This window comes from Culex quinquefasciatus, chromosome 1, assembly GCF_015732765.1.
Source record: "Culex quinquefasciatus strain JHB chromosome 1, VPISU_Cqui_1.0_pri_paternal, whole genome shotgun sequence".
Taxonomy (NCBI): domain Eukaryota; kingdom Metazoa; phylum Arthropoda; class Insecta; order Diptera; family Culicidae; genus Culex; species Culex quinquefasciatus.
The window spans coordinates 15,413,602-15,441,331 of record NC_051861.1 but is presented as its reverse complement, the minus strand read 5'-3'; the positions used below and the strand labels follow the sequence as shown (position 1 = coordinate 15,441,331).

The following is a 27,730-nucleotide window of genomic DNA, read 5'->3' as shown; positions in this document are numbered from 1 at the left end:
TAAAAAATTAAGGAACATTAATAAAACATATTAACTGAAAAATTAGACACCAACTGTTGTCAAACGAACGGGGGATCTTTTTAGTTTGACACCTTTTTTATACGGAGTTCACACACACTACCAAACGTTTGTTTTGATTGTAAAAAGTGACAGTTCGTAACTTTTTAGTTCGACTTTGACCAACCAACGGGGTACGAACTAAAAAAGTGACAAGCGAAAAAGTGACCAACCACCGGGGGTTGAGTGTAGTTTACATCTTTATAAATCGGGTTCTTTGGATCCTATCGTCGTTGTCGTGCTAATTTGTCGTTCGTGCATTTTGGACCAAATTGAGTTGAGAACGCTATTTTGTGCAGCTCACAATGCCTCAACTTTTGACCTTCACGGTTCCCCAAAATTCGATATCAATCATAAGATATTTAACAAAAACCGAAATAAAACTCCTTGTATTGTCGTCCCTTTTCATATGAAAAAGAAATCAATCTTGTCGTGCTTTCTTGACACATCTTGCAAATTGCTGCACAACTGGTCAAAGCGATTTCAGGTGAGAACGCGTTTGACATACGTACGAGTCCAACTGTCGTAAACATTTGTAATTATAACTCGGCACTTGGGCAACCAAATTCAACCAAACTTCGGGACAGTGCACAAAACGGTCTGCCAAACAGCACGTGTGTGTTATTGTTTAAATTGCGTGCTTTTGTTTTAGTTTAATCATGTTTTCCTCAGAATGTCAAAATGGCGAGTGCGATAAAATAGCACACCCGCGTTGCTATGGCATAATCTTTTTCATTAAATTAGGAGAAACTCTTGTCTTATTTTAATAATTTATTCAAAAATCAGTGGCTTTATACAGAGACTTTTGCATTAGAATAATCAATTTTTATTCAGAAATTATCTACATAACATGAAAGTTTCGATTAATTCCGCCATCAGAAGAGGATAAAACTAGTTAAAAACTTCAAATAAGTCCCACACTCTCGAGCTCATGCACAGCATCAACTCCACACCACGTCTGCTACTAATTTACCACCCTTCTGCTAGCATATTTTTTACTCATCCAAATCTTTTTCCATCCTCCCTTTCCTGATTACAGCATCGTCAGCGAGTTCACTACTGCTGCCACACCGGAAGTTCTCCTCCTGGTGGTCGTCCTCGATGGGACTGCTCCGCGGGGCAGCAGCAATCGTTATTTCACTACTTCTCGTTAGCATCAGCAGCGGCAGTGGCAGCATCTGGCAGCAGACATGCATTGGCACGCTCTGCACTGGCACTTCAGATTAGCACTTACCTCAAGTTCTACGCATACTGCGCATTGCACAGTGCTAGTGCTATTTTTTAGCACTCCCTTATAGCACGCCCAAGAAATTTCCAAAAAAAATTGGTTAGCACTAGCCTTGGCGGTCAATTGGGTACATTTCAATAAACTGGATTAATTTTTGCGAGCTTCTAAGGCTACAGGCGGTTGATCCATTCACGCAAGTGGTCAACATCTAAGCAACTTTCAGTTTCTCTTGTCATTCCGATTCCAATAATCTAAAAGAAAAAAGCTGGTACTTTTATTACACCAACATAAAAAAAACTTTACCTTGTAGAGAATAGATCCATGAACCTTTCAATACCAAGTCTTGAATGCAAGCACTACACCAAACTTTCAGATGAAAGTTGATGAAATTATTTGCATAACTTTCGAGTGGTCGACGTCACTCAAATCCAGATAAACAAATGAAAAAAACGTCATAGTTACCAGTTTAGTTAGAGTGCAAGGGCGAGTGCTATGATTGAAAACGCAGTGCTATTCGCTAAAATAGCACGCGTGCTAACCGCGCGCAGTGCCAATGCATGTCTGTCTGGCAGTCGGAGATAAATTTATTTACAGTTTGATTGGATTAAAAATAAGCAGCAGCAAGGGATCCCCGCTCCCTAAGTTTCAGTTCAATTTGAAAGTTCAGAGTTTATTAAAGCAAAATTGTCTCATAATGCTCAAAAACCTGTGCATTGGGCAGAATGAGTTGTAGAATTCCAGCAAAGATAAAAATAAAACGATTACAAAAAGTCACACTTTTTTTCAATATTAACACCTAAACTCTCATGCTTGAGAAAACCGGGGAATTTCCATACAAATTCCTCCTTTTTCTCGAGCTTGGGAGTTTAGGTGTTAACATAAATTTACTGCCAAGAAGTACCGTTGAAAATGCTGTTGCAAACATGCATTACGCATCAGAGAGAAAGTAATTTCGTCACGAAAGTTCGGTACTATTATGACTGTTTGAGAACATCAGAATTCGGGACAAAAAAAATGCAAGAAAGGAAATAATTACTCATTCGATCACATTTTAGCCTAATCTAACCTATTCTAATCTAACCTAATCTAAGCTAATCTAATCTAATCTAATCTAATCTAATCTAATCTAATCTAATCTAATCTAATCTAATCTAATCTAATCTAATCTAATCTAATCTAATCTAATCTAATCTAATCTAATCTAATCTAATCTAATCTAATCTAATCTAATCTAATCTAATCTAATCTAATCTAATCTAATCTAATCTAATCTAATCTAATCTAATCTAATCTAATCTAATCTAATCTAATCTAATCTAATCTAATCTAATCTAATCTAATCTAATCTAATCTAATCTAATCTAATCTAATCTAATCTAATCTAATCTAATCTAATCTAATCAAACATAAGAGCAGCCAATCCGAAGGAAGCATCCTGGAAAAATATATGGTTGGATTACGCCCGCCGTATGTTCTTTCTTTTCAATATTAATGTTTGTAGTACTATCGAGAATCACCAAGTTGTATTACACTCATTAAAGCGGCCAGGCCTACTACGTTGCATTAACCGCAGAGAGGATTCTGTGAACGGATCACATCTCATAGAATCTACAGGGGAGGCAAATGCGTGGACATACCGATCCGGATAATTACTCATTCAAACACACTGTTGAAAAAAATCTATTAATAAAGCACTGAAAAATTGTAAACCTTTGTTTGATTAGTATTCTCAGTTACATAAAAAGGTAATGAGGTCCAACCGCTATCACCTTTTTTTTTAATTATTTTTAACAACTTGTCTCAAAATCAAATATAATATAAAGCATTTTTGACAGGAATAGTGGCGTAGCCTTTTTCAGAGCACTTGGAAACTTTAAACTTAGCATCGATGTACATTAAATTGAACCCTTTTTCTTACTGTGCCTCACCGAATGTCACGGAATTGGATGTATGGGACAGGGCCGAAACTGGCAGTAACCTTTCGATTGAGACAAAGCAGCTTCAGAGCGAAACCAGCATTTCGAAGACCAGCAGTGCCAGGACAACCAATCTTGGTTAAATCCGCTGATGGCGTGGCGACGTTGGACGTCGAAATTTTCCGCGACCGGCTGCAGTTCGTTGCTGCAGCAGTCCGGAGGCATCAGCTGCAGTACGAAAATCGAAATAAGATTAGTTCGCACGTTTGCCAACATTCTTCCCCGTTCCTGGAAGTGGCATGCAGAGCGGGAAATCACGGTGGGTTTGAACGTGGTTTATTTTTTCTTGGAAAATGTTTGATTTTTATTTTCGAGAAAATACAGTGCATTAAAAAAGTATTAAGGTCAATTATATTCCAAATTTTAATTTTAATGAAATATTGGAATACAACAAACTCCGTGACTCCACTCCCGTTCACTCAAATAATGCAGACAGGAAGCAGGGAAAATCAAACAGAAAACGCTTCCACATTTCACCAATTTTACAGCGAGTGTAAAAACACGACCGAGAAAATTTCGGCATTCATTCAATTTTCCTTGCCACCATCCTTTCTCCTCAGGAACCTCCCTTAGGAAACTGTTATTTGCTTAAACAGAATCAATGTTGAATTTACGTGTTTCTGAAGAATTTCATTAAGTGCAGTGTAGTGTTTGCCTCATCAATCACACTCACGGACACAGGCTGCTGTGTTCTTTTGCTTGCATTTGAAACATAACACCAGAAACAACGAAACGGAGGACTTATTAAGCAAATTGTAATTTTTTGTACCTTCGAAACACCATGATAATTACCATAAAACATTATAATAAATCCACAAAAACTTAAAAGTATTGCGAAAGTAAAGCAACCAGTAACGGCGGAAATTCTCAATTGCCCCAATTTGAATTCATTACGTACAGGTAGAGCGTCCAATTTCCCGTCCCGGGAAAAAATTTCCCGGGAATTCCCGGGATTTCCCGGAAAAAAATATTTCCCGTTTCCCGGGAAATTTGTAAATTTCCCGGGAATTCCCGAAATACAAGCAGAAGTATACATTTTCCTACCTTTTTGGCACTAATGTTTTGAAATTATAGAAAAAATAATAATTGGAGAACCTGATTTGATTTTATTTATTTCCATCTACTGTGCATATTGACTAATTAGCTTGTCTGTAAATTTCATGTCAAGGTTTATTCAGATAATATTTATTTCTGAAGCATTCACCACTAAGAATATTGTTTGCTTATATTTTGGACAACAAAATTTACGCTGTTATGGAATGAATATAAACTATTTTATTTTTGACAACCTTTTTTAATATTTTTTTTTTCTGTAATATCATTTGAAAATAAGATATTTACATCTTCCGGCCAAGATCAACATTGAGATTTGTTTAACTTTTTTTTTACCTTGAACATGTTGGATGGAAATTGAACTGATATAATTAAATTTAAAAAAAAAGTTTGTGTGAAAAGAATTTGTTTCTAAGTATTCGAGAAATTACAGATTGAAGTTATAAATGTATGAAGCACGTGAAGCACGTAATTGATTTATTAGGCTGAATAACATATAACTAAAATCATTTCATAAAACCATGAAAAACCATTAAAAAAAAATTCGTATAAATTTAAAGTAAAAATTTAAAAGCAATTTTATGGTTGTTTAACATAGATTTTCACAGTCCAAACACTTTGATTTAAAAAAATCCTTCTCAACAAAAATGCCAATAATATTTTCTTTCATTTGGGACGATTTGAAAGATTTAAAAATTAGAAAGTTTATATATTTTCTCAAAGTTGCATGATTTTTTACAAGCAGTTAAGCCATTAATTGATCCTCACACTCATTTTGACCATTAAAGTTTCTGTTCTATACAATTTCGTTGCAAAAGATCAATCAGAAAAAGGATTAGATTAATTTTCGTTAAATTTTGAATTTCCCGGGAATTCCCGGGATTTCCCGGGAAATTTGTTGAAAATTTCCCGTTTCCCGGGAATTTTGTAACCCCGGGAAATTGGACGCTCTACGTACAGGTATCAATATAACCAGGCAAGCATACAGGAGGCAGTTTGAAGTAGGGGTGGTGTTTGCCAATCGGATTTATCCGTACTCATTATTTCATTTCTGACACATTCAGGTGTGAGGAAGTTTTGGTACCCACCTCCCTCCTCCAACCATATGATGAGTGTGGGAGAACGTCCTTGTATCGAACCAAAACAAAAAATACGGTGCTCAAATTGCGAAAATCAACGGTAACAATTAACAATTAAAGCCACATAATTATGCAATCCGTCGCGGAAATGTGTTTTATGACCGAACCAGGAAAAGAATAACAGATTATATCGAATCGCTGGGTGTGTTTTTTACGCTCCATTTTGGTGGCGGAATAAATTACTGATTGAATTTAACCCCCTACCGATCGGAAAATAATTATAAACTTCGGTTTAAAAAAATCGGCGCTGAAAAGTTTGGGTGTTGCTCATTAAAATAATTTATTGTAATGAGGTGTTCAAAAATGATTCTGGCTTTTTTAAAGTGAACCAAAAAAATAGCTTACACAATACACTCTTATTTTGAAAACGATGGGATAAAACAAAATAAATAAAATGGTAAAAAAAACACTTATTTGGGAATTAACTTTTTCGTAGCACCATTCAGTTCGAATTCGCACTAAACAAATATGTTTGACCTTTACTATGGATATACGAATCAATCGACGATCAAAGCTGACAATTGAGCAGTATTTTCAAGCATATTTTAATTGGTACATCACCTTTCGATACCAAATTTCCATGTCATCACCATATCACGCTGCTAATTGCACGAGAAATCGAAAAAAGAACCTCGTATTCGTGATCAGGGACCAACATTGCCCATCAGGAGAATGTTTAATGCAAATCAAGGAGGGGTCGGGGCAAATGCTGTAAGAGTTGGCGGAGAGTTACCCTTGTACAAAATTGTCTGTTTTCTTTTTTTTTTTTGTCAATTGAAATGAATTACCATTTCATATAAGTTAAAGAATTTCTAGTTATTGCTTATAATTATTTTTGAAATATTCACAATGATTTTAATTTTCAACATGATAAATTTGTTGATATTTTGAAACATTTTCTTCTCGATTTTTTCTTTTTCAACCTTGCTTACCCATACTTTAAAAATATAAACTTAATTCTTGTTACGTAAAATAGATAAACGAAAGAAAAAAAACCTCAGTATGGGACCATTCATAAACCACGTGAAAAATGGTGCAAGAAAACAAAATTATCAATTTCGTAGAATTGTGAATTTTTTTTAACAGTTTTCTATTGTTTAAATAAATAGGTAATCAAAAACTAATGTATTTTTCCCAGAAAAACTTTTCAGTGACATAGTTTTTTTTGTTGAAAGAAAGCTCAAAAAACAAAGATAAATACTGCAAATAGATCGCTGCGAATATTAAAAAATATTTATTAAATGTCAAAAAATATATTTTTTACACTTTTACAATTCTGAGTGAGTTTAAAATAATTTTAATAAAGGTGCACAACAACGCAAAAAGTTATTTTGAGGAAAGAATATTTGAATCCAAATTTCGTTTGAATAAATTTTATCATGTCTCATTGATTTTTTTTAATATTCTAGTGTTGAGGAAATTTAAATGAAAAAAATTGCAACGACCATTGACATTTTAATTTTTTTAATAAAAAAATGCATCAAGGTATTTAATTGCAATCGTAAAAAACAATAACTATAAATTTTTTAACATTTTTAAAAGTTATCTTTGTTTTTCATTCTTTAAATCAAGATATATAAATCTTATTTGCAACACCAGTTTTTTTTATTTATTTACTTTAAAAGAAACCAGTCATAAAACAATTTAAAAAAGTTTGTTTACTTTTTCAACTATTTTCAAATATTAGTACCGGCTCACCACTGCTTTAGAAAAATAAGATCTGGCCCGCAAGGCCAAAAGGTTGGGCACCCCTGGGATAGATTTTTCGGTCTTCAAACTATTTTATCTAGAAAGAGCAACTTTTCACCTTTTTTTACGTTCAAGACAACTAAAATCGGTTGAAATGGCGTAGAGTTATGATTTTTCAAAAATGTGGTTTTTGCTGACGAAAAATGTCATTTTTGGGACCACCCTAGCACGGTGTAGGTCACCCTAATGGCCCAACAAAAATTTTGAGCTCGATCGGAGAACTTTATCTTCGGCTTCTTTTTTGAGTCCTGGAATTAAAATTCTGACAAGACTCTTTTTTGTTAACTTGTGCGCATTGGTCTACTCTGCTGGTTTCCCGCCAAACAAACCACCCTACCACGCGGGGTGTTTCCAAGTAACACGCGTTACCAAGGACGCCAACCTCGTCGTTGGGCCGTAACCAAGTCACCTCCGCCTTGTTTAGCAGTGCCAGTCAAACGACGGCTTGCAACAAACTGTGACCCTACCAAGTTGACATTTGTGCGTAAATCGAAAGGAGAACAAAAAAAAAACGATGGACCTCCGATTCCGCTGGGCCCGGGACCACCTGTGCCGGACGCTGGGCGTGTACGAGCCGCGCTACATCGAAACGGTGCTGAACGAGTACTACGACGAGCTGGTGGCATTCTTCGACGACGAAATCGAGGACCACCGGGACGACCACAAGCGGATCTTCTTCGCGTACCGGACCTTCTACGACAAGCTCGTCGAGGAAGCGGTCGTAGCGATGCAACCGGGTAAGTTCCTGCGCTGTAACTTTGTCCAACTAAACAACTAAACTTTTCGCCTGGTTCATTTTTTTGCAGTGGCGCCAACTCCCGCCTCGGAACCGGAACAAGCCCAAAAGGAGAAGAAGGGCAAGAAGACCAAAGGTAAGAACTATATTCTATGACACATTGCGGAACTCGTTGAAACTTGTCACAAGTTGTGGGAAAGGTTTGAGAATGCTGCGATATAGTTGGTGCCATTATTCAGTGAAACTTGGCCAAACTGCGTCGCGGAACAGGACCTGGTGAAAACTTTTAACGGGGAAAAAATCAAAGCGTTCTACCCGGGAATAAGAGGCTTGCTTTCGTGGTATATAAATCATGTGAACTCGGTTCTCGCGGGATTTGCAAACCATCGCGGAGAGATTTTGTCATAATTTAAAAAGAGACTACGTTTTGATTAAGTGCCGAATACGAGTTACCTACTTTCGATTCTCAACTCAGAAAGGAAATGTGACAGTTTTCTTACATTCTAAGCTTAAACAGCTTTGCGGAAATGTGGTAAGTTATGTCAAGGCATTTCGTTTAAATCTCTATACAACTTTGTTTTATAAAACTTGTAGATTGCGGTTGAGGAAAAATAGCCTTTGTATTTTAAAAGACATTTACATCTTCAACGCCTCCAGCTTATAAATAATGCCTACCGTTTTAAAGAAGTTTTATAGTTTTAGTTGCCTAATTCGTGAAAATGTGATCCCAAGGAATTGCTGAAGTCACGAACCTTACCTTCAATATTCACTTAAAATTATATTGGAAACTTTTTAAGCTCTTTCAAAATGTAGTTTTATTCAGAAGAATAATTTAAAATAAATGAATAGTTGAATCAAAAATTAAAGTTTAATGAATAATGATAATAATAGCGGTTTTGTGATAAAAAAATGTTTACAATTCGAGGATTTGTTTTATTGTTGATTGAAAACATCCCACAAATTTAAATCTCAAAAAATCTTACAAAACTTACACAAAAATATTAAAACCTACTCGTAACCACAACATCTACACATCTCCAACAAAACGTCACACTTTCACACAGTAACCAAAAAAGGCAAGGACGCCAAAGAGGACGAACCGCCGGATACGAGGCCGGATCCGTCAGATGCCACCGGAGGAGCTGCCAGCGATATCCCCGAGGCAGCACGTTCTGGTAAGTTAATTTGATTTATTTACACACTTTTTTCACTCCTCTTCTTTTTTAATTTTCCTCCCTTCCCTGATCTTATGCACCAGAACGAGCCACATCCTCTTATGTCGCGCAAAATTTCGAATTTCGGGGCTGGAGTTCCCTTTTTTTTATCAAATTTCCGAAGGTTTTCTCGCTTTAGTTTACTATACTGCATCTCCCCGGGGTGTGAATGAGTTGCACGACAAAGTCTACAAGAAAACCAGAAATGCGACACTCTCGGAAACAATGGCGCCCAACAGCAGGACTGTGTGACTGTGTGTGTGTGTTAATCTGTACGTGTGAATGTAACTGTCTGCAGCGTGTTTCGGGGTGTTCTTTACGCGAATAGCTTTCCTGTTCGAGCGGTTCAAATTTAAAATTTAAATTTTGTTGCCACTGCACTGGTGTTGGCCCAGCCGTTAACAACACGTTTTTGGCCAAATCCCTGGCATACACTCTAAACTGAAATAACACTCACTGTTTTACACGTTCTCTCCTTCTACTACCAACCTCTTCCAACTTCTTCTTCTTCTGTGCTACAATCTCCGGAACCAATCCGGCCACAGCAGGTCCTGCGGCCGCCGAGGATGGCGATGATACGGGTAAGTTTATTGTTTTGGGCCGCGATAGCTGCGGAGATTTTGTATGATTTACTTGGGTATAAATATATGGTTTTTTTTGCAAAAACTGAGACGGGTTGAATCTATTATGAAATTATTTCTAAATGCGAGTTTCTTTACTCAACAGGAAAAAAGAAAACAAAGGCAAAGAAAGGAAAGAAAGCTGGTGAGTTCAGTACTGTTTTGTTATATAGGGACAATTGACAATTACAAACATCATTCACTTTATGCATAATACATGAGTAGGAAAATTCTGACTTTAAATTTGAACCAACACCTCTCATCCAACTTTTGATAAAGTCCAACAAACTGCAAACAAAACAAAATCATCACAGCCGGAACTGACCCGTTACACTAGTGCGCACGTTTTTCAAATAAGCTGATGCAACTCGACATAATCGCATTAAACAAAAATGGACAGCGTAGCAACCGACGTCCTTTGAGCGCGCCAAGTAATTAGCACGTCCTTTGTGTTCGCAGCAACTCCCCCATTCTTTGCATTATTTTTACGGTGGCAACCTTTTTGCCTTGACTTGACCACTTCAGGATCCGGGAAACAGTTGTTGCTTGACACTTAGCGATACTTGAAAAACTGTGTATCGAGTAGACTCGTTGACCATTGACTTTATGACTTTTAACCGTAAAATCAAAACAAAAAAAATCACGATTCCCTCAAAAATGGGTCGTTCAGTGCTATTTTTCTCTTGAAGATTTTTTTCTGTCCCGTTCAATCCCTTTGTTAGCCAACTCGTAACAATTTTCATCCTCCCCCTCCTTTTTTTCTAATTAGATGCCGACGGACCGGAGACGGCACTGGGGGCGGGTACTTCCGGCGATAACGAGCTCGTTGAAGTAACTGTAAGTTTTAATTTCTTACCCCGTTCTGACTTCTTCTCACTCGCCATGTTGTAAACATTTAACGATGGTTTCCTTGTTGCGCAACAGAAAATCGTTTCCACCTCCATTAAGACGCCCATTGTGCACGTCTGCTTCGGATTCATCCCGGAAGACAAGCTGGATCCAGCGGTGCGGTACGTGTACATGATCCGCCGGTACAGCACTTCAATCGGTAATCACTCTGAAGCTTCTTCAACGTAATGCTGATTAAACTTTACCAACGCGTTCAATTTTTTTTCTCGGCAGCAACCTTCTACAACCACGAGGACTGCAAGGCGGAGCTTCCTCGCTACGTCCAGATGGGCTGCATGAGGGGAGGCCTCATCGAGAACGTTAAGCAGCTGCTGGAGCGTATCTACAAACCGGCCGTCGAGTTCCAGTTTCGTGAACCGTGCGTTGACCGACCTAAACCGGAAAAGGAAGAACGCACCACGGATGAAGACCCCCTGCGTGTGGCCAGTCGGGCTAGCATTGCCCTCATCGACTACTCCAAACCGTCCGACTTTCGGATGAAAGCCATTCAGGCCGAAAAAGCGGGTCAACGCTCGGAAGACTCCCGTCTTGAGTTGAGCAGCGGACACTCGCTGAGCGAAACACCCAGCAGCGAATCCAACCTAACCCATACCAAAGCATCCGAAGCTACCATCGAGAGTGAACCCAAAGAGTCCCCTTCGGAAAAGTGGCAAAACCTCCTCGTTGAGACGGGCGCCAAAATCGAAACGGAACACGACAAGCTTCGCAACGCACCTCCGACTCGCGGTCCAATGAAGGAGAACTTTAACCAGAACCTGGATCGCTTCGTCGAAGTGCTCGACTGGACCATCGACCACGTGCAGTTCGACTTTGGCATGCCAACGCAGTACAACGCACCCGGCCAGGAGTCCATCACCGTCGACGAGGACAAGTTCAAGGTCAAGGTGGACATCCACAAGACAACGGTCGAAGAGCTGACTACCTTGCAGCAGGAGGAGATCGTCGAGGGTTGGTCGATTTACATCCGAAAGGTGCTCCGGGAGTCGATGGAGCGTGAACCGGAGGAGAACACGCCGATGGCCGAGTACGCGCTGTGGATGGCACGGGAACTGGAGTACAACTCCATCATCGAGCAGCTCAAGTCACCGTTTGTGATTCAGGTGTTTGGTAAGTGTCACCGGGTTTTCTCCTATTACAAACACCAGCGTGGAATAACTGGTGATTGCTTCTGTGCTATCTTATGCTAAACTAGATAGGAATTTTATGTGGTGCTGTGTGCGTTTTAACAGTCTGGACCCGATGCCTGATTTTTCTGTTACAGTGAAACCTCTTTCTACGCGGTGCGTTACGTTTTTTTCTAATTTGTCGATTTCTCTGGAACGGCGCAACAATTTTGCAATGTTTTAAAAGCAATTTGTAGGTTTTGTTCAAATCTACACAACACTTTTTGAAGCTTGCAGAAATATTGTATGGTTTAAGAGAAATCTACGACACCAAAAGTGTAACGCCACCGCGAAAAAGAGGTTTCTCTGTACAATCTTGTTGGAATCCCATAATAACTATAACTAGAATTGCAGACACCGGGTCCAGACTATTAAATTTCACTGAAATGGACTCTAGTTCCTTGCATAAACTATCGAATCCAATTGGAAATCGGGCCTTGACCAATTCATGTCTAACTTAGAGCCTTAAGCCCACAGTAATTTGGAACCCCGAGTTGAACTTGAAGTCCTGTACGAGCGGGGTTCCAAATTAATTTGGTCTTAAAGGCAGTTCTATCAAAAGCTGGTAGTTTTGCATCCTTCAGTTTCAAACTTTGAGCGCCGCTTAATAGTCAGGACCCGGTGCCTGCTGTTCCCGTTACAGTTTATATGGAATTCCAATAAGAATGTAACAGAAAAATCAGGCTTCGGGTCCAGACTGTTAATGAGCGGTGGGCAGGCTTTCTTCGATACACTCAGCCTACCCGCTGATGGATGTTTATAGTTTATACATTTTGCTCTCATGTACAATCTTATTGGCGTCTCGTTCGATTATTAACAGTTTGGACCCGAAGCCTGTTTTTTATGTTACATTCTTATTGGAATTCCATATCAATTATAACGAGAATTGGAGACACCGGGTTCAGACAGTTAAGGCTATGGAAGGCATGATTCCAGATCGGCCATTTGGTGGCCATGTTTGTTTCATAAAAAAAAAACATTTAAATCTTGATTCAGAATGTTTCAGCTTAAAAAAATGATTTCTTTGTGTTGTTTGTAGTGCGTCCATCCCGGGAATTCCCGGGATTTTTCCAAAACCGGGAATTCCCGAATCCCGGGATTTTTTTTATTTTATCCCGGGAATTCCCAAAATTGAAAACAAATCAAATTTTGTTTGGAAATTTAGATTTGGTTGTGGAAATAGATGAATATTTGAATACATAATACTCGACAAAAAGTTAAAAGCATTAAAATTTGTATTCGGCATATAAGGTAGTCAGAAATTTTCCAACACAAAAGTATGTTTACATGGCAGCTAGACGTTTGTTTGCATCAGATTTCCTATCTCTTTCTAGCATAAGTTTATTGTCAGACGACTTCTAGCTGGTTTTTTTTTTGACTGACCGCCCGATATGTCAGCCAACATACTTCGCAGGGCTGTGACAGTTCGAGCTCGATCATTGTTTGCATCAGGACACTGTGACGAGAAGTTCGTCATTTTTGGGTTAATTTATATTTCTATAGAGTAATCTACGTGCGTATGTATTGCGTGTACGTACACGAAAATAAAGTGAGGTTAAATTTTGTCAGGCAGCAAAACCAAATGGTGCGCTAGTGTGCGTACGCGAAACGTCATAAAGCTTTATAACTGGGCCTAGCCTTATATCAGCATTATAATGGCTTGTTAGGAAAACTGCTGAAATTTTAGTTTTCAGATCCGCAAAAAAATAATAATAATTGATATTATATTTTCGTATATTTATGACATTAAACTTTAAAAAATCATATTTCATTATTTTTCATCAAAAACCGGCATCTGGAGCAAATCAGGACAAAAGTAAGAAATTTGCCATTTTTTTGCAAAATGTTCTGATTGTTTTGATTGATTTTAGTTACAACATGAATAGAACAAAACAATTAGTACACTGATTTCCAAAATCTCCTGTATCTATCCAGACTGCAGTCCAGATTATCTCCAGTTGGCGGTAGTGATTTAAAGATAATTTTTCAAATATTGATCCTTGCACTGTAACTTGGATTTGGCCCGCACTTTTCTCTCGCACTTTTAACAACAAAATTTCCAAAAACTAGGCAACCAGCAGTTGTTTATTTACACTCCCAGTCGCAGTTTCCACCAAACTGGACATTCGCACTTTAAAATTGCGATTGGCAGGTGAACAACATCGGCTTGCTTTGATCATTTTTTGAGAAAATTAAGATTTCCCAAGCCAGTTTGACAAGTCGCAATAGTGCGATCGATAGCAATAATTTAGTGCGAAGTCCAAGTTAGTGAGAATTGCGCAATATGTTTCAAATTAACTAAGAAATTCTAGACTCATACAAAATGTTATATTTTCTGGTATAATTTCGTGGTTTTTGACAGTTTCAAAGAAAGAAAAAAAGTTTAAGCTTATTTTTAATGATGTCATAAAAATAAATAAATAAAAGAAATATCTAAATAAGAAGCTTATTAAATTTGAATCACATCAGATTCAAAATCCAAAGCACATCAAAGAATAATCTTTTAATGTATTTTAAACTATCATAAAAACTGCTGTCTTTGTTTAGATTGAAGTGTAGATTATCACCAATTAACAGTATTGAGCTAATTCTGTAATTTTAGGCTTGAAAAACATAACAAATATAATAAAAATATAGATTTATGACTGCTTCAAAAATTTCCCGGGATCCCGGGAATTCCCGGGATTCCAAAAATATTTTTCCCGTTTCCCGGGAAATTCAAAACCCGGGAAAATTGGACGTCCTAGTTGTTTGTAGACGCACATTTCAATTTACTTTTTCTGGACCTGAATTCAGAACCAACATTGACTGTCGTTGCCTCAAAAATGAAGGACAAGTCACTGACGCTTGCAGTAAAGAGGAATTGTCGTACCCATTCATGTGATATAGTTTAATGTTTTCGTGTTTTTTTTATAAATAGTTTAGGATCGGGATGTGCGCGTACGCACGTCCCGGCTACCAAAAATTACACATACGAGTTTTCTACATGAGAGAAAATCGCAGGGGTCAGCCCGACCGAAGTGCAATGGACAGGCCTCACCCTGGGGGAACCGCCTTCAGGATCACGGTAACCCCTATGCCAGGTAAGTATGCTTTGGGGTGGTTCGAGGCAAACTCTAGACCAACCAAGGCTACAGTCCTCTAGCGATTGCCGCTGGGCGCACGAATGCTACGAAGTGTGTCGTAGTCGTCGTCACCACCGTCAGCATTGAGGTGGAAGAGAAACTGAAAAATTTAAAACAGTGCTCGATACACCCAAACGTGAACCCGGAGGCAGAATGTGCTTCAAACTTACATGTCATATTACATTCATTGTATCATAGCACCATTATTGTATTTAATTACTATTACTATTATTTACTCAAAAACCTTATTGCATATAAAGCATGAGAGTATTTTCATTTTATTGCAAAGCTTTACACCCACTGTAGCAACTCTGCAAAATTCTGCCAAAATTAAATGGAAGAATAAATCTTTCGCGAGTGAACCAACACGAAATTGTGTTCATTTGTTCATTGAAACAGTTCACCCCATAGAGTGGCTTATATTACCATATGACCATTTCATAGTCATTGAACATTGGTGGCCGATACGGCAAAGGCGCGGTTCGATATGTCAAAGGAACTGTTTTGAAAATGAACCCATGAGAATAACGCTCTAGTCAATCTCGGTATTTATCCTCTGTGTCCGTTCACAGTTCTTTTATACTACCAGATCGTGTTCTTTATTCTCTCGGATGGCGCTGCCCAACCGTGGGTGTATATACAGCAATGTATATATTGCGCTAGTTTGAGTCGTGAAATCGAGAGAGAATGGTTGTTTTCGTGTTGAGGCAAAAGAAGCGAACATGAAATTGAGAGAGTAAATCCAACTGGAACTATTCCAACAGGATTTGTTGTGTAGAGTTTAGCGAATGATGTAAGCCAATAAGATTCTGCTTTGCGAGAAAATCTGTAAAAAATGTATCAACCGATCTTACCATGACGATTGAAAATCCTGTCGCAGTCTACTCCAATAAGATTGACAGAGAAAATGCATTAACAGGATGAACCCCATGTCTGCAATTCCCGTTACAGGTTAAGACATTCCAATAAGAATGTAACAGCAAAAATAGACATGGTGTTAAGACTAATGGGATTAACTGGATTTTAATGCCTCTGTGTGATAGGAGAAACAGCAAGTTTAGTACAAGAGAGCACAGAGGCATCGATTTCACTAACCTACAAAAATTGACAAAAATGACTGCGCAGGCTCATCTCGAGGCGCTTTGAATTTTTTCAAAAATATTTAGACGAGTCCGAATGGTTTTTCTCCAAAGTTTGTATAGAAAATTAGTGCTGTTCACTACTCCCATATATAACATGCCATTTTTGCTCATATGCAACAGCGACGAAACGCCCTAATTCTTCATACAAACTTTGCAGAAAAACCATTCGTCCTTATCTAAAATTCTTGAAAAATTCAAGCTTCACGTGTTTCTGGGGACCCCAAAGTTCATGCTTCCCCTCGAGTTGATCCTGCACAGATATTTTTGGTGGGTGTTTGCAATAAGTGAATGATGTGAGACTTGTTTCCAAACGTTAGAAATAAGCATAAAAAAGGCTTTCCAACACCCACAGTAAGGCTGCGCACTCCGAGAGAATTAAAATCATGGTCTGGTAGTAAAAGAAAAAGCTGAAATCACTCACTAATTGCAGCATGCGTTCCCTTATGGTCCAGCACAAAATCAAAAACATTGAAAAGCTATACCTCTACGGTTCTCGCAAAACAAGCCAAACGCACGCGTTCAAAAACTTCAAAATCAGAAGGTTCCGCGTCGTCGCAGTGTGAATTCGATGATAACCTTCCGGTGGGTCACCGTGACGTAGGTGCCAGCCCACGTGGCCACGTCGAATATCAGTTGAACACCATCGCGCTCGACGTTCTCCTTCGGGAGACGTGGACACCGCTTCTATGAACTCTGATTAGAGCCAGACAACGCGTGCGGATTTGTTGGGAACTGTTGAAACAATAAACAAAGCGCTCAAAGGCTCCACAGTGGCGTTTGTGTGGGAGGGACGGCCTTTCGCGGACGGAATCCACACGTGAAAACATTCACCTACAATTATGAAAGGAAAGCTCGCTCAATCTGAGCGCATGCACACATAGAACGATAGGTATTGCCCGGAGTAAATCCGATTTTGGGTTGCGACCGGCTACCAGTTTGTAGAGGCGCAATGTGTGGAGCCTGGTCATCGCCGGCACCGTTCGCTCGTCGTTGACAAGCTCTGCCAAAGGGTTGAACGTACAGCAGCGTTTTAACATGGTGAGGCCAAGTTGTACAAACCTTGAGAGTTATCGGACAAGTAGGAAATACAGGGATGTGAAAATATTATCTTTAGACGTGAACGTCACGTAACTGTTTATTGGTACCAAGGGAAACAAGCATAAATAAAAAACACACTTCATTGTCATTCCTTCGATCTAGCTTTAAATCATGTTGAGCAAAAACGTCAGCACCGTGTACGAGGTGTTGACCAGCTCGGTGAAAACCGGCATCGAAAGATTTGAGATGCCAAGGCATCCAAACTGAACGATGTTCTGCGAGCAGAGCGCGATCGTGACCAGCGTGGTGCGCATCTCAAAGTATTCGCGACGGTAATCGGCCGAGTACGGTAGTTGCGAGCATAGATCGCACACATGGCCGGATATGGTGTCAAACTGAGGGAATTTCAAATGAAAATAGTTGATAACTGTTGAAAGTTAAGACTCATGATTGCTTACGGTATCTTTCAAAGATTCAATCAGACTGCATAGTACGTAGCATTCCAAGCTTATGACAACAACTGTTGTCGCGATAACAATATGCATAAACGAGAATTGCTCTGAAAAAACGATGAAAAAAGTTGATCCAATGGCCACTAAATCGAAATAGTACACATAGAAGAATAATGGCTCAACCATTGATTGCAGTTTGCTGATCTTGCTAGAACGAAAAGGATCAGTTTTAATGAGCTTTATAACAACAAAAAGCGTAATCACCTCAAAATAACACCTTGTTGCTCTGTGATGGTTTTAATGAGTTTCATCAACAGGTTCCAATACTGTTGTTTAGTCTGTTCATTGTCAAAATAATTGTCCCGCAAGTCCTCCATCCCTTCGGCAATCCGTTCATAGTGATGAACCAGGATTACCTGTTCGGAGTTCATTCCGATCATCAAAACTGAAGAGACGATAGTGCATCCAAATATCTTGGACACCCAAAACAGAGCGAAATTCGAAATGTAGATTACTTGAATGAAAAAAGCCAATCCTTCCCCAAAATAGAATCCAACCCACGGCGGAACGTAAAAAGTTCTGAATTGTTGCGGTTGTGGAATCCAGCAGATGACCTGTTGGCACACCAACAGCAAGCCAACTGTAACGATCAGTGCTCGAGTTTTGCGTCGAAACCCACTCCTGGCGGCCTCATCAAACACTTGATCTCCGGAACAGTAGTTTGCTGTATCGAGAAATTTTCGCAGATCTGCGATGTCCTTTTGACGACACAGAAGGAGACGCGTTTTCAACAAACATATTACCTGTGCGACGACCATGAGCGCACACCAAATCGTTTCCACGGCGTCATCCATTGCGACGAAAGTACTCACGAAACTCACCACGCTGATCAACATTTGGAAATACCCTACAAGTAGGTATAGCTTCCATCCGAATCGCTGGCAATCGTTTGAGGCATCGAAAGCGATACCAGCAAGAATGTAGAATCGATCCAACAGCTGAAAAGTGTCCGGAACTTCTTCCCAAAGCCGTCGTGCACGGTACGCTACGAGGCGAACCTTGGCCAAAGCTTTCCGAAATAGGTTCATCCTGCTTGAAGGTAGCCCGCTGAACTGATGTGAAAGCCTGATTTCCAACATATTTTTTATTACTGGAGAATGCAATAATTTGCAACCACAAGATTCTCACGGTTGACAACAATTAGTTGCTTCTAGAAGCAAACTCTTTTTTTTTCTAGAATTAGCACTAGATTTTTTGCTTACTTGACTTTTCCACCTGCACTGAATATTTTACAACGATCAATATTGGCAAAGTTTCACGCTCTATAATTGTTGCAAATTACGGTGACATCGCGTCGAAAAAAAGGTCGATTAGAATTTCCTTTGTACGTTGATATACAATCACCGCATGGTGTTGGAAATGGTGCATAATTGCAATTAGTTGGCATTTTTCGTGAGATATTGCCACTTGGCATGGAAATTAAAAGAAGGATCAATTAAAAAAAATCGAACCTAGTACAATGTGTGACAAACCTGTATTAAAATGTGCACTTTGTTACACCTCGGTGACGAATTCGTTGCCAACAGATTTTAATTACTTTAAATTACTGCACTTAAAAATGGTCAGTAAAGGACATTCTCCTTTTCCGTGAGACCTCAGACTGATGGTTTCAGCACAGAATTCTATTGGAAACAATATTATTAATATTTTTTAACAGCAAGACATTGCAATCAGTGGAGATTTTTGAAAATGGAATTTATTTCAACATATTTTCCTGTCTTGATTTAGATTTTATTTTTTATGGAAATTATGTTACAGCCTACTGGGAGAAAGTCGTCACACCGAATAAAGCACAAGTCTGGGATTTATGCTCAGTACATTATGCCCTCACTCATTTTATTTGTTTCCCATCACTGAATCAGAGCCAATAATGTCGAGACCGCCAGAGATACGAATTCATACCCTTAGCGTGCTCGAACCGACCGACGGTTGCAGATTTGCATCTAAATATAGGGCATACTGCAGAGTTTATTGCGTTTCCCGCGAGCTCCCGGTTCAGCTCACAGTCGTACCGGTGGAGTATATTTCTAGGAAATTAAGATTTGTTGGGAATTTAATTCTATGATTTCTGTTGGAATCATCCTACGCTGATTGGAAAATTCTCTTATCAAAGGTCATAGTTCGAATTTCCACAGCTTCCATTCCGACAGCTCTCAATTCCAATCAAAACTTGTCCTTACAAAGTTACATATCCCACCGATCGTTTTCTCTAGGCAGAGCCAACTTTTAATGCGTTCCTCGAATTGTCCTTTCTTACCCTTCCTGCAGATGCCCTGAAGGACAACGATGGCGCCGTGATGAAGGCTTGGCCAGCACTCTTCAAGAGCCTCAAGGAAGCGCTTTGCCTGGCCCGGGAAAACGTCGAACATTTGGCCATGCTTCAGAAGTACCTGCTGGTGAGGTTCCAATACTGGTGGGTGGGAGAGGCTAATCGTCATCGTAAATTATGAGTCCAAGCCTGAGATTAGCGATTGTGGGGACTTTCGGAGGGGTTTCAAGCCAGAATTTACATCGTGGAAAACTGTATTTTTATGTTGTTGTTTTTTTTTTTGTTATTTTTGTTTGAAAAACAGTTACTCTATAGCTTGTTATTATGAATTTTGAATTCTAATTTCATAAACTGGTATTTAAAAGCTTGAGAACCACTCACTCCAAAGCTAACCCACAGAAGTTGAGAAGCCATTTTGGCGAAAACAAAAGCAATGATACTGATTGCAGTTTGCAGAACTCGCCACCACCCTCTAATACCCACGTGGGATTGTGCTAGCTGTACTGAACATCTGCACACGTGCAGTGAACGGTGGTGGCACGATGGTCGTGTTTCAATTCAACTTTCAAAGCCCTTTCTGGCTCGAATCCTTCCTCAAACTAGTTGCAGTGTGCAGTCATGAGCACATTAGTTTCAATTGAAGCGATTTTAGATTTGTTTTTTTTTCTTTGAGTTTCCAAAAGCGAGAATTGGGAAATATTACTGGCCAAGAGGATTATCCTGGTTTTCAGAATTCGATTGGCTTTTTTGTTTTAGACTGACTGGAGGGAAAAGTGTTCGTGATGGCCTTTGAAAGCATCCTAATTTGGTTGTTTGAACTTGTTATCATCCTCGTTTGCTCCTAAATCTGCAAAAGGAGCAACTTTCACGATCCTAATTTAATTTCTGATAAATTAACATTTCGTGTTCGAGCTCCGAGTCTCAGGGAGCAACTTTTGGCCGTGAACTTTCGTTCATTAGGCAGCAGGCATTTTGGGAATGTTGTCACTCATGGCTGCTTCCTCTCTATTTTTCGGAAAATCCAGCCCGGTGTTGTTCGATGATTACTTTCTCTACTCAGCTTCCTATTATTACATCAAACCTCTCCCCTTAACCCATTTTCCTCATCCGGCTTATTTTTTCGCAGAAAATCAAAAACGAGCAGGACTTTGCCTTCATCCTGTCCATTATCCCGAACGTAACGATCATCCTGCGGCACATCTGGACCATGTCGAACTACTACAGCAAGGACCGCCACATGCTGACGCTGCTCGGCCAGATCTCCTACGTGTTTGCGGAGAAAGTTAAAATACTAATTAATGTTGATACCATTTTCAAGTAAGTCACACTTAATTTAGCATGTTTCGGGCTGATGCTGTTCCAAGCTTTCGGTCTGTCGGTGGGATGGAGGTTGACAGACTTTTCAAATATTTACCCGGCTTGAAAGCGTGGGTGGGAGATACCGTGAAAGGGGTTGTTGTTTTGGAACCGCCTGGCAGGATGGACTACAATAACTGAAGTTGAAATTCAACGAAATGTAATTAGCAGTTAGAAATTGTCGGCTTGTATCCGGTTACGGATGCTTTCTCCTGTGATACTTTTTTTTTAATAATTGTCTGACAGTTGTTAAAAGGATAAATATGAACCTTTTCTTGACAGATGACATTTTTTATGTAATATTACTCAAAAAAGAGGTAATATTCAACCTACCAAATTTTCAACATTCCAAAATTCAACTTTTTTTTCTGTGTAGTGGTTTGCTTTGTGATGCTCTTATGTAATAAAATCATGTTAATATTTTCTACAAATTTACATCCCAGTCTTCAAAAATGTCAAAAATGTCAGAGGTTGGTATGCGCACATATTTAAACTTTTTTTTTAAATATTTTTGCAGGGCATTAAAACATACATTTTCATCATTCAACAAAATAAATTTGAAGACATTTGGTAGTATCATTGCCGAGATATAGCCTCGTTAGCTTCGTGAAGTCTCGTTAAACTGGTGATGAAAGCCGATTTTCAAAAAAACTTAATTGAAAAAAAGTTAAAAATATGTTTATGTTTTTCATATTGATAGTTTTTGACTTTCAGCCATTCCACGTTACACAGGAAGTCTCCAAATCAAAAGTGCTCTGATTTGGCTCAAATTTGGAGTGGGGGTTCTTTGGCCCAAATAATTAGACCCGTATTTTTTGTTTGGCGATTAGGGTGGTCCTATCCGAAATAGGGTGGTCCATAAAATTGCGTTTTTCGTTGATTTTCAAAAAAACAAATCTCCAGAACGGCTCAATCAATTTTGGAGCGCCATAATTCAAAAGAGAGTTTATTAGTTGTGTTTTAAGGAAAAATATGTTGAGGTCCAAAAAACCTAGCTGAATATTTGAAAATGTTTTATGAAGCCCGTGTCTGAAAATAATTTTCCCTGATTCCTTGTAATATTTTACGTAGCATATCAAAAAATGGCGAATATCCATTAACACGTTTCGGAGATATGATTTTTTAAATATAAAAACTGGGGTTTTTGACGCGCCGTGCGCAAAAATGGAAAAATGACAAAAACGCATTAAAATCAATTTTTTTCACTAAAACTGCGATAACTTGAAAATTTCAGCGATGGCCTATACATGTCTGGGTACCAAAAGTTGCATCTTTTAATTACGAAAATTTGGGTACCCAAACATGTACAGGTCATCGCTGAAATTTTTAAGTTATCTCAGTTTTTGTGAAAAAGTTGATTTTCACCCGTTTTCGTCATTTTCCCATTTTTGTACGCGGTGCGTCGAAAAATCCAGTTTTTATGTTAAAAAATCATATCTCCAAAAAGTGTCAATGGATATTCACATTTTTTTTATATGTTTTGTAAAATATTACAAGGAATCAGGGAAAAATATTTTCAGACATGGGCTCTTTGGTCCCGAGACCTTGAAATTGGCAAATGAAATTTTCATAGGACCTTTTCAAATATTCAGCTAGTTTTTCGGACCTCAGCATATTTTTCCTTAAAAGCCCAACTAATAACCTTTCTTTTGAAAATTGACGAAAAACGCAAATTTCTGGACCACCCTATTTCGGATAGGACCACCCTTATCGCCAAACAAAAAATACGGGTCTAATTATTTGGGCCAAAGACTCCCCACTTCAAATTTGAGGCAAATCGGAGCACTTTTGATTTGGAGACTTCCTGTTTGACGTGGAATGGCTGCTTTTATAAATTTTATAAGAGCAAAATTTCAAAATCGGGCTTCGCTATGCACACCTCGAGATATTGTGGCACCCGTAGATCAACTCGGTGTTTAGAGAAAAACGTTCACAAAGTTTGACAGGTCGCTTTGGGCATGGTAAAATTGTGAACTTAAATCGTTTCTTACTCAGTTTAGTCACGAAATATGTTCATGAAACTTGCAGGAGTGATTGAAAATCATCTTTTTAGTGCATTAAGTGAATTCAATGTTATTTGAAATTTTATGATTTTTACATGTATGTATTCAATGCAAACTACACATAGATCCCCGTTTAGGGCTGGTATGCTCTTCAAAAGAAAAGGGTTCAAGAATCAGCTTTACGAACGGCAGCACAAAAGAGAGGAAATGTTTTCTTGGGGCTTTTCTTCACCCTCTCTGACTTGCATTCGCTACCGCTTCTGCCCATTTGAAATTTTTCTTGACCGATTCCTTTCGAAGTGCGTACCTTACATTACGCTCAAGCATTACGCTTTGTATTTCGTCCATTTCTCTGGAAAGACGCAACATTTTTGCAATCTTTTTGAAGTAATTTATAAGTCTTTTGCATATCTACAAATTGCTTTCAAAGGAATGTAAAATTATTGCACTGTTTTGGAGAAATCAGCATTTATTTGAAGTGCGAAAATGACGACGCTTAAGACAACAAAATCCTTAGTGTCGCGTTTTGTAAAACCAATTTTGATATACCAAAAAAAAAACAATAAAAAATATTCATTCCCCAACCCTTGCAGGCACTCGGCGTGCACCGTGTTCCGCTGCGCCACGAACTGTGCCGAGATGTTGCGCTCGTGGAAGCGCTCCTACATGGACACCCGCGCCCAGATCGAGCGGTCCGGCATCGGTTCACGGTGGGAGTTTGACCGGAACGTGCTCTTTCGGGACGTGGATCACATGACCCGCATCAGCCAGGACACGGCCAATGTGGCCAAGGTGAGATACCAAACGTCGCCGAATGTTTATTTTTTTGACTTCGTGCAAAATTATTTGGCAGGTTTTCTTGGAATTTGAGGCCATGTTCGACCACCATTTGAAGACGATGATCAGCGACCCGGAAGAAGTGGACAACATTCTGAAAAAGGTTCGTACTCTTTGTTTGGATTACTTTTCGGATGTTTCGAAGACTCGCAGTGTAAAATACTTGATTGACGTCTTTCAAAAAGTTGTAAATATGTAAAATAAAACATTTGAAAATGTTTTTCGGCAAATTTACGCTCAACTTTGCCCTGTTAGAATGGTTCAAATAAACTTTTTGCCGTTCATTACAGTGCTAAATTGCATGGATGTATAGAAAATTGGCCTACACTACGCTAGGGGTTTCGTCCAATTGAAAATTTAAATTTGGACCACCCTGACAACGACCCTCGAACAACCTGAACTGGTAGAAATGTTAATTCGAGAGTTTGATGCAGGGTACTTTTCAGAATAAACAAAACCAATTCAAAAAGGAGAAAGTTTTATGTTTTCCCTGCTGCATCGAGTACTTTCCCGGAGCTGTGTGCTCGTCAGCGGGTTCCTGCATATTTTTTTCCACTCGGAAAATTGATTGGTGGTGGTTCAGGTATTGGGTTTTGGGAAAGAGCAAGATAAATTACCATATCATTGCAATTCGTTTCCGGGGGAAATCGGGAAAATATATAAGAAGAAAGATTTTTTTACCAAACCAACCAAAAATTGTGAAAAACGCTATAAAAAAATTCAACCCGCTCTCCCTTATAAATCCCTAAGAAAACAAGGAAATTTCAGCCAATTTCGGACTACCGGATGCTTGGTCGGAAAATTATTCCAAACTGTTTTCCGATGATTGTTTATTCAACAGGGCTTTCTGTTGAAGGTGTGTGCATCCGTGCGCGCAATTTCCATCTTGTTTAGGAGTACGGCAAACGCGGGTAAGGGAAAAAACTTTGAACACATTGCTTAAATGCTCCACTAATGAGGAAAAGTGGAGAAAATCCCCGAGAGGGAAATGATCGATTGTTGGTGAAATCTGGAATTGTTTTCTGTGATGAATGATTGTGTTTGGCAGGGAAAACTTTACGAGGTCGATCCGTACTGAGAGTAGATGTAGTGTACGTTTGATGGCTAGGAGCAAGTGAAACAAGCTATGGAACGGGACATGGTTTTTGAAACACAAATAAAAGATTGTTCATGAAACAGTTATTACAATAACGACAGATTCGACGATAACTTAAATACATTTTCGATTAAATCCGCAAAGAAAATCACCTGCCAAAATCGTGCTCGCACATTTCCCGAATGCATAATCAATCAGCAAATTGATGGGATATCATTTTTTCACCACCCACCTGCCTCTTTCAACCTCACCTCACCAGGTTTATCGGCTCATCAATCACATCATTTCGGTAGACTACGACATCTTCGCGCCGAGCAACCTGGCCAACTGGGAGGCCACCCTGGAGTACTTTTACAAGGGCGTCGAACAGGTGGAGCACGAAGCCCGTACGGCCCTGGACCAGTGCATCGGAGCGCTCAGGTGAGTGTTGAGCTAGCAAATGAGCGTACTTCTCCGTAATTAGGGTGATTTGAAGTTTTATTTTGTTTTCTAATTGTTATTTTCAATTCACTTCTCGTGGATTCAAATTTCCAAAAGATTATTTAAATATTAATTTTGACGCAGTTTTTTAAAACCTCCCTAATTATTGAGCTGCGCTACTGCCCTGAGATTATTTGACTTTTTTTTTCCTCTCCCCCTCTTCGATGGGCAACAGGTCGGCCAACCTGGGCCTCGAGCTGATCAAGAACCTGGACCAGATGGAGACCCGGCCGTCGTTGGCGTGCCATTTGTCATCCAAGTACGAAAACATTATGAAACAATTCCTGGCGGAAGTCGGCATGGTCGAGCACGAGTTTCTGGTACGTAAATGGAAAGTGGGGTGGAAAAAATGCTTCCTACCGGAAATTTATTGTCATTTTTATGCTTGTCTACAGCCGCGAAACCGGTTTCTGGGGTGGGATTTCTGGCGGCGGCATTGCTTTCGAGTTCTTTACTGGAAGTTTTCCGTTAGAAGGTTCACGCTGCGAATCATAATGCTTTTCCAGGTGGAATACATATTTTGTGCTGCCGGAGGAGCTGGAAAGCTTCCTGTTTTGACACATTGAGGCAGAAATGAGTTGTGTCTGAGTTGTGTGGAATATAGACAAACATACAGACCACACCCGATTATCCGAGGCCTATGTTTTTATGTTTATCTGAAGATTGAATATCGAGAGTTCTTCAACGTTTTTTCGAATAATTGCATCATTACAAGAAAACGCTTTTCTTGCTTATATTTTCTTATTTTAAAATGAGATTACTAAAAAGATGTAGATAAAAAAAGCAAAGCAATCCACTTTAACGACTCCCGGGTCTTTTGTGGGCTCTGTTGCAAGTTTCTGCTCATTTCTAGGCGTCCGGTGGTTATGTGTGGTGAGTCACCCAAAACCTCTTTTACGCAAATGGACCGACGTTTTACTTCCCCATCCGATAGAAGGCCCGGAGAATAAGGCGGGAATCGAACCCGCGCACCATAGCAACTTAGGGAACGGCAACCGAAGCCGCCAACCACCGCGCCACGAGGCCCTGCAAAGATTGTATTACTGTACAATCTTTGAATATTATTGATTGGTTTCGGATAGAACAGACACCGATTAACAAAAAATGTGCACCAATTTTCAAATTTCAAGCATGCTATCAAACCTGCTAGGCTGAAACAGCTGTCCTAATTTACCCCATGTGTCCCGATTCACCCCAGTTGACAGTAATACAAAAAATAACTTATATATTAAAAATATCTGAACAAACTGTTCCAACTCTGTTGAAGTGTAATTTTTGCTTTTCTAACTTACTTTCTTCAATTATGACACATTTTTTAACTAAAACACTAATGTTTCGAAACATTTGAAATATATTTCCAGAACTTTAAAAACATCCTTGTACAGTACCAATATTATAAAAAAAGTGAAAATTGTAGATCCCGAGCCAAATCGACCCGATTCTCGAGCTAAAATTCTCACTGGGTTGTAACATCCATTCTATAGCTGCTTCAGGAAACTTGTCCGCTTCACCGAAATTTTCCGGAAAAAATACTCCCGAAACGAACCGGAATCGTTTCCTTCTCGGATGTCATAAAAAAAAATCTGCCACCTCCACCGCAGGTACTGCTGCTATCCGAAACAATCTACGACGATTATATATTTCCCCTCTCTGAACCATCATCTTCACCGTAATTTTCCCAGCCTCCCTTGCTGAACCGCAGTCAAACTATTTTGTATTATTAATTTTTTCCGGACCCCGGCAAAACTTTTGCCAAGCGCGAGCGCAATTTTGCGGTAATCTGCTTACCTGTTTTGGCCACTCACTCTCTACGTTTTTTTCGTATTTTTCGCCTCAGAAAAACAAAAGCAACCCCCCGCTGCAACGGAACCAGCCCCGCCACGTGGGCGCGGTCTTTTGGGAGCGCTCCCTGCTGGCCTTCATCCGCAAATCCATGACAGCTTTCCGAGAGGTTCGTTGACAATTTATGGCACGGTTATCCTTTTCGGTAACTGTCTAGTTTTCCCCCATTTTTTTTTTTTTTTTTTT

General features: G+C 39.3%; 4 protein-coding genes and 1 non-coding gene across 6 annotated transcripts in view; 3 read left to right on the top strand and 2 right to left on the bottom strand.

Annotated features, from left to right (window-relative positions):
• LOC119771252 overlaps nt 1-2,059 on the top strand; it is a 30,582-nt gene extending 28,523 nt beyond the window's left edge. Inside the window, exons 5-6 of one of the 2 annotated variants that reach the window (XM_038267065.1) lie at nt 1,097-1,234; nt 1,850-2,059. In XM_038267065.1, coding sequence (XP_038122993.1) covers nt 1,097-1,234; nt 1,850-1,884 — 173 coding nt within the window. In that variant the 3' untranslated portion in view covers nt 1,885-2,059. Of the gene's footprint in view, nt 1-1,096 lie in introns of both variants that reach the window. The other variant, XM_038267064.1, reaches the window with a different exon arrangement.
• Nucleotides 2,060-7,716: 5,657 nt separating this feature from the next.
• On the top strand, nt 7,717-9,404 carry LOC119765760. The gene is made up of 4 exons (XM_038250081.1): nt 7,717-7,939; nt 8,009-8,074; nt 9,003-9,113; nt 9,292-9,404. Exons 1-4 carry the CDS (start codon nt 7,717-7,719, stop codon nt 9,402-9,404), a joined length of 513 nt encoding a protein of 170 aa, XP_038106009.1.
• Nucleotides 9,405-10,705: 1,301 nt separating this feature from the next.
• The window catches only part of LOC6032986 (dynein heavy chain 10, axonemal), a 99,341-nt gene continuing 82,316 nt past the window's right edge, over nt 10,706-27,730 (top strand). The window contains exons 1-9 of the mRNA XM_038257099.1: nt 10,706-10,820; nt 10,895-11,788; nt 19,930-20,057; nt 21,057-21,247; nt 23,883-24,081; nt 24,143-24,229; nt 25,482-25,642; nt 25,878-26,022; nt 27,540-27,653. Of these exons, the coding sequence (XP_038113027.1) occupies nt 10,793-10,820; nt 10,895-11,788; nt 19,930-20,057; nt 21,057-21,247; nt 23,883-24,081; nt 24,143-24,229; nt 25,482-25,642; nt 25,878-26,022; nt 27,540-27,653 (1,947 nt within the window). The 5' untranslated portion in view covers nt 10,706-10,792. The remainder of the gene's footprint in view (nt 10,821-10,894; nt 11,789-19,929; nt 20,058-21,056; nt 21,248-23,882; nt 24,082-24,142; nt 24,230-25,481; nt 25,643-25,877; nt 26,023-27,539; nt 27,654-27,730) is intronic.
• LOC119765694 lies at nt 14,772-14,935 on the bottom strand. The gene has a single exon (XR_005276909.1). It is a non-coding gene; the product is annotated as a U1 spliceosomal RNA (small nuclear RNA).
• On the bottom strand, nt 17,216-18,702 carry LOC6032987. Its single transcript, XM_001843446.2, has 3 exons — nt 17,866-18,702; nt 17,608-17,809; nt 17,216-17,544 (listed from the first exon to the last, which is right to left on the bottom strand). Exons 1-3 carry the CDS (start codon nt 18,687-18,689, stop codon nt 17,314-17,316), a joined length of 1,257 nt encoding a protein of 418 aa, XP_001843498.2. The 5' UTR covers nt 18,690-18,702; the 3' UTR covers nt 17,216-17,313.

Coding starts and splice junctions, on each gene's coding strand:
- LOC119765760 (XM_038250081.1), top strand. CDS start 7,717: ATGGACCTCCGATTCCGCTGGGCCCGGGACCACCTGTGCCGGACGCTG. Junction 8,075..9,002: donor GAAGGGCAAGAAGACCAAAG/GTAAGAACTATA, acceptor ACTTTCACACAG/TAACCAAAAAAGGCAAGGAC. Junction 9,114..9,291: donor CCCCGAGGCAGCACGTTCTG/GTAAGTTAATTT, acceptor TTCTCGCTTTAG/TTTACTATACTGCATCTCCC.
- LOC6032987 (XM_001843446.2), bottom strand. CDS start 18,689: ATGAACCTATTTCGGAAAGCTTTGGCCAAGGTTCGCCTCGTAGCGTAC. Junction 17,810..17,865: donor CAACAAGGTGTTATTTTGAG/GTGATTACGCTT, acceptor TTTTCGTTCTAG/CAAGATCAGCAAACTGCAAT. Junction 17,545..17,607: donor TTGAATCTTTGAAAGATACC/GTAAGCAATCAT, acceptor AAATTCCCTCAG/TTTGACACCATATCCGGCCA.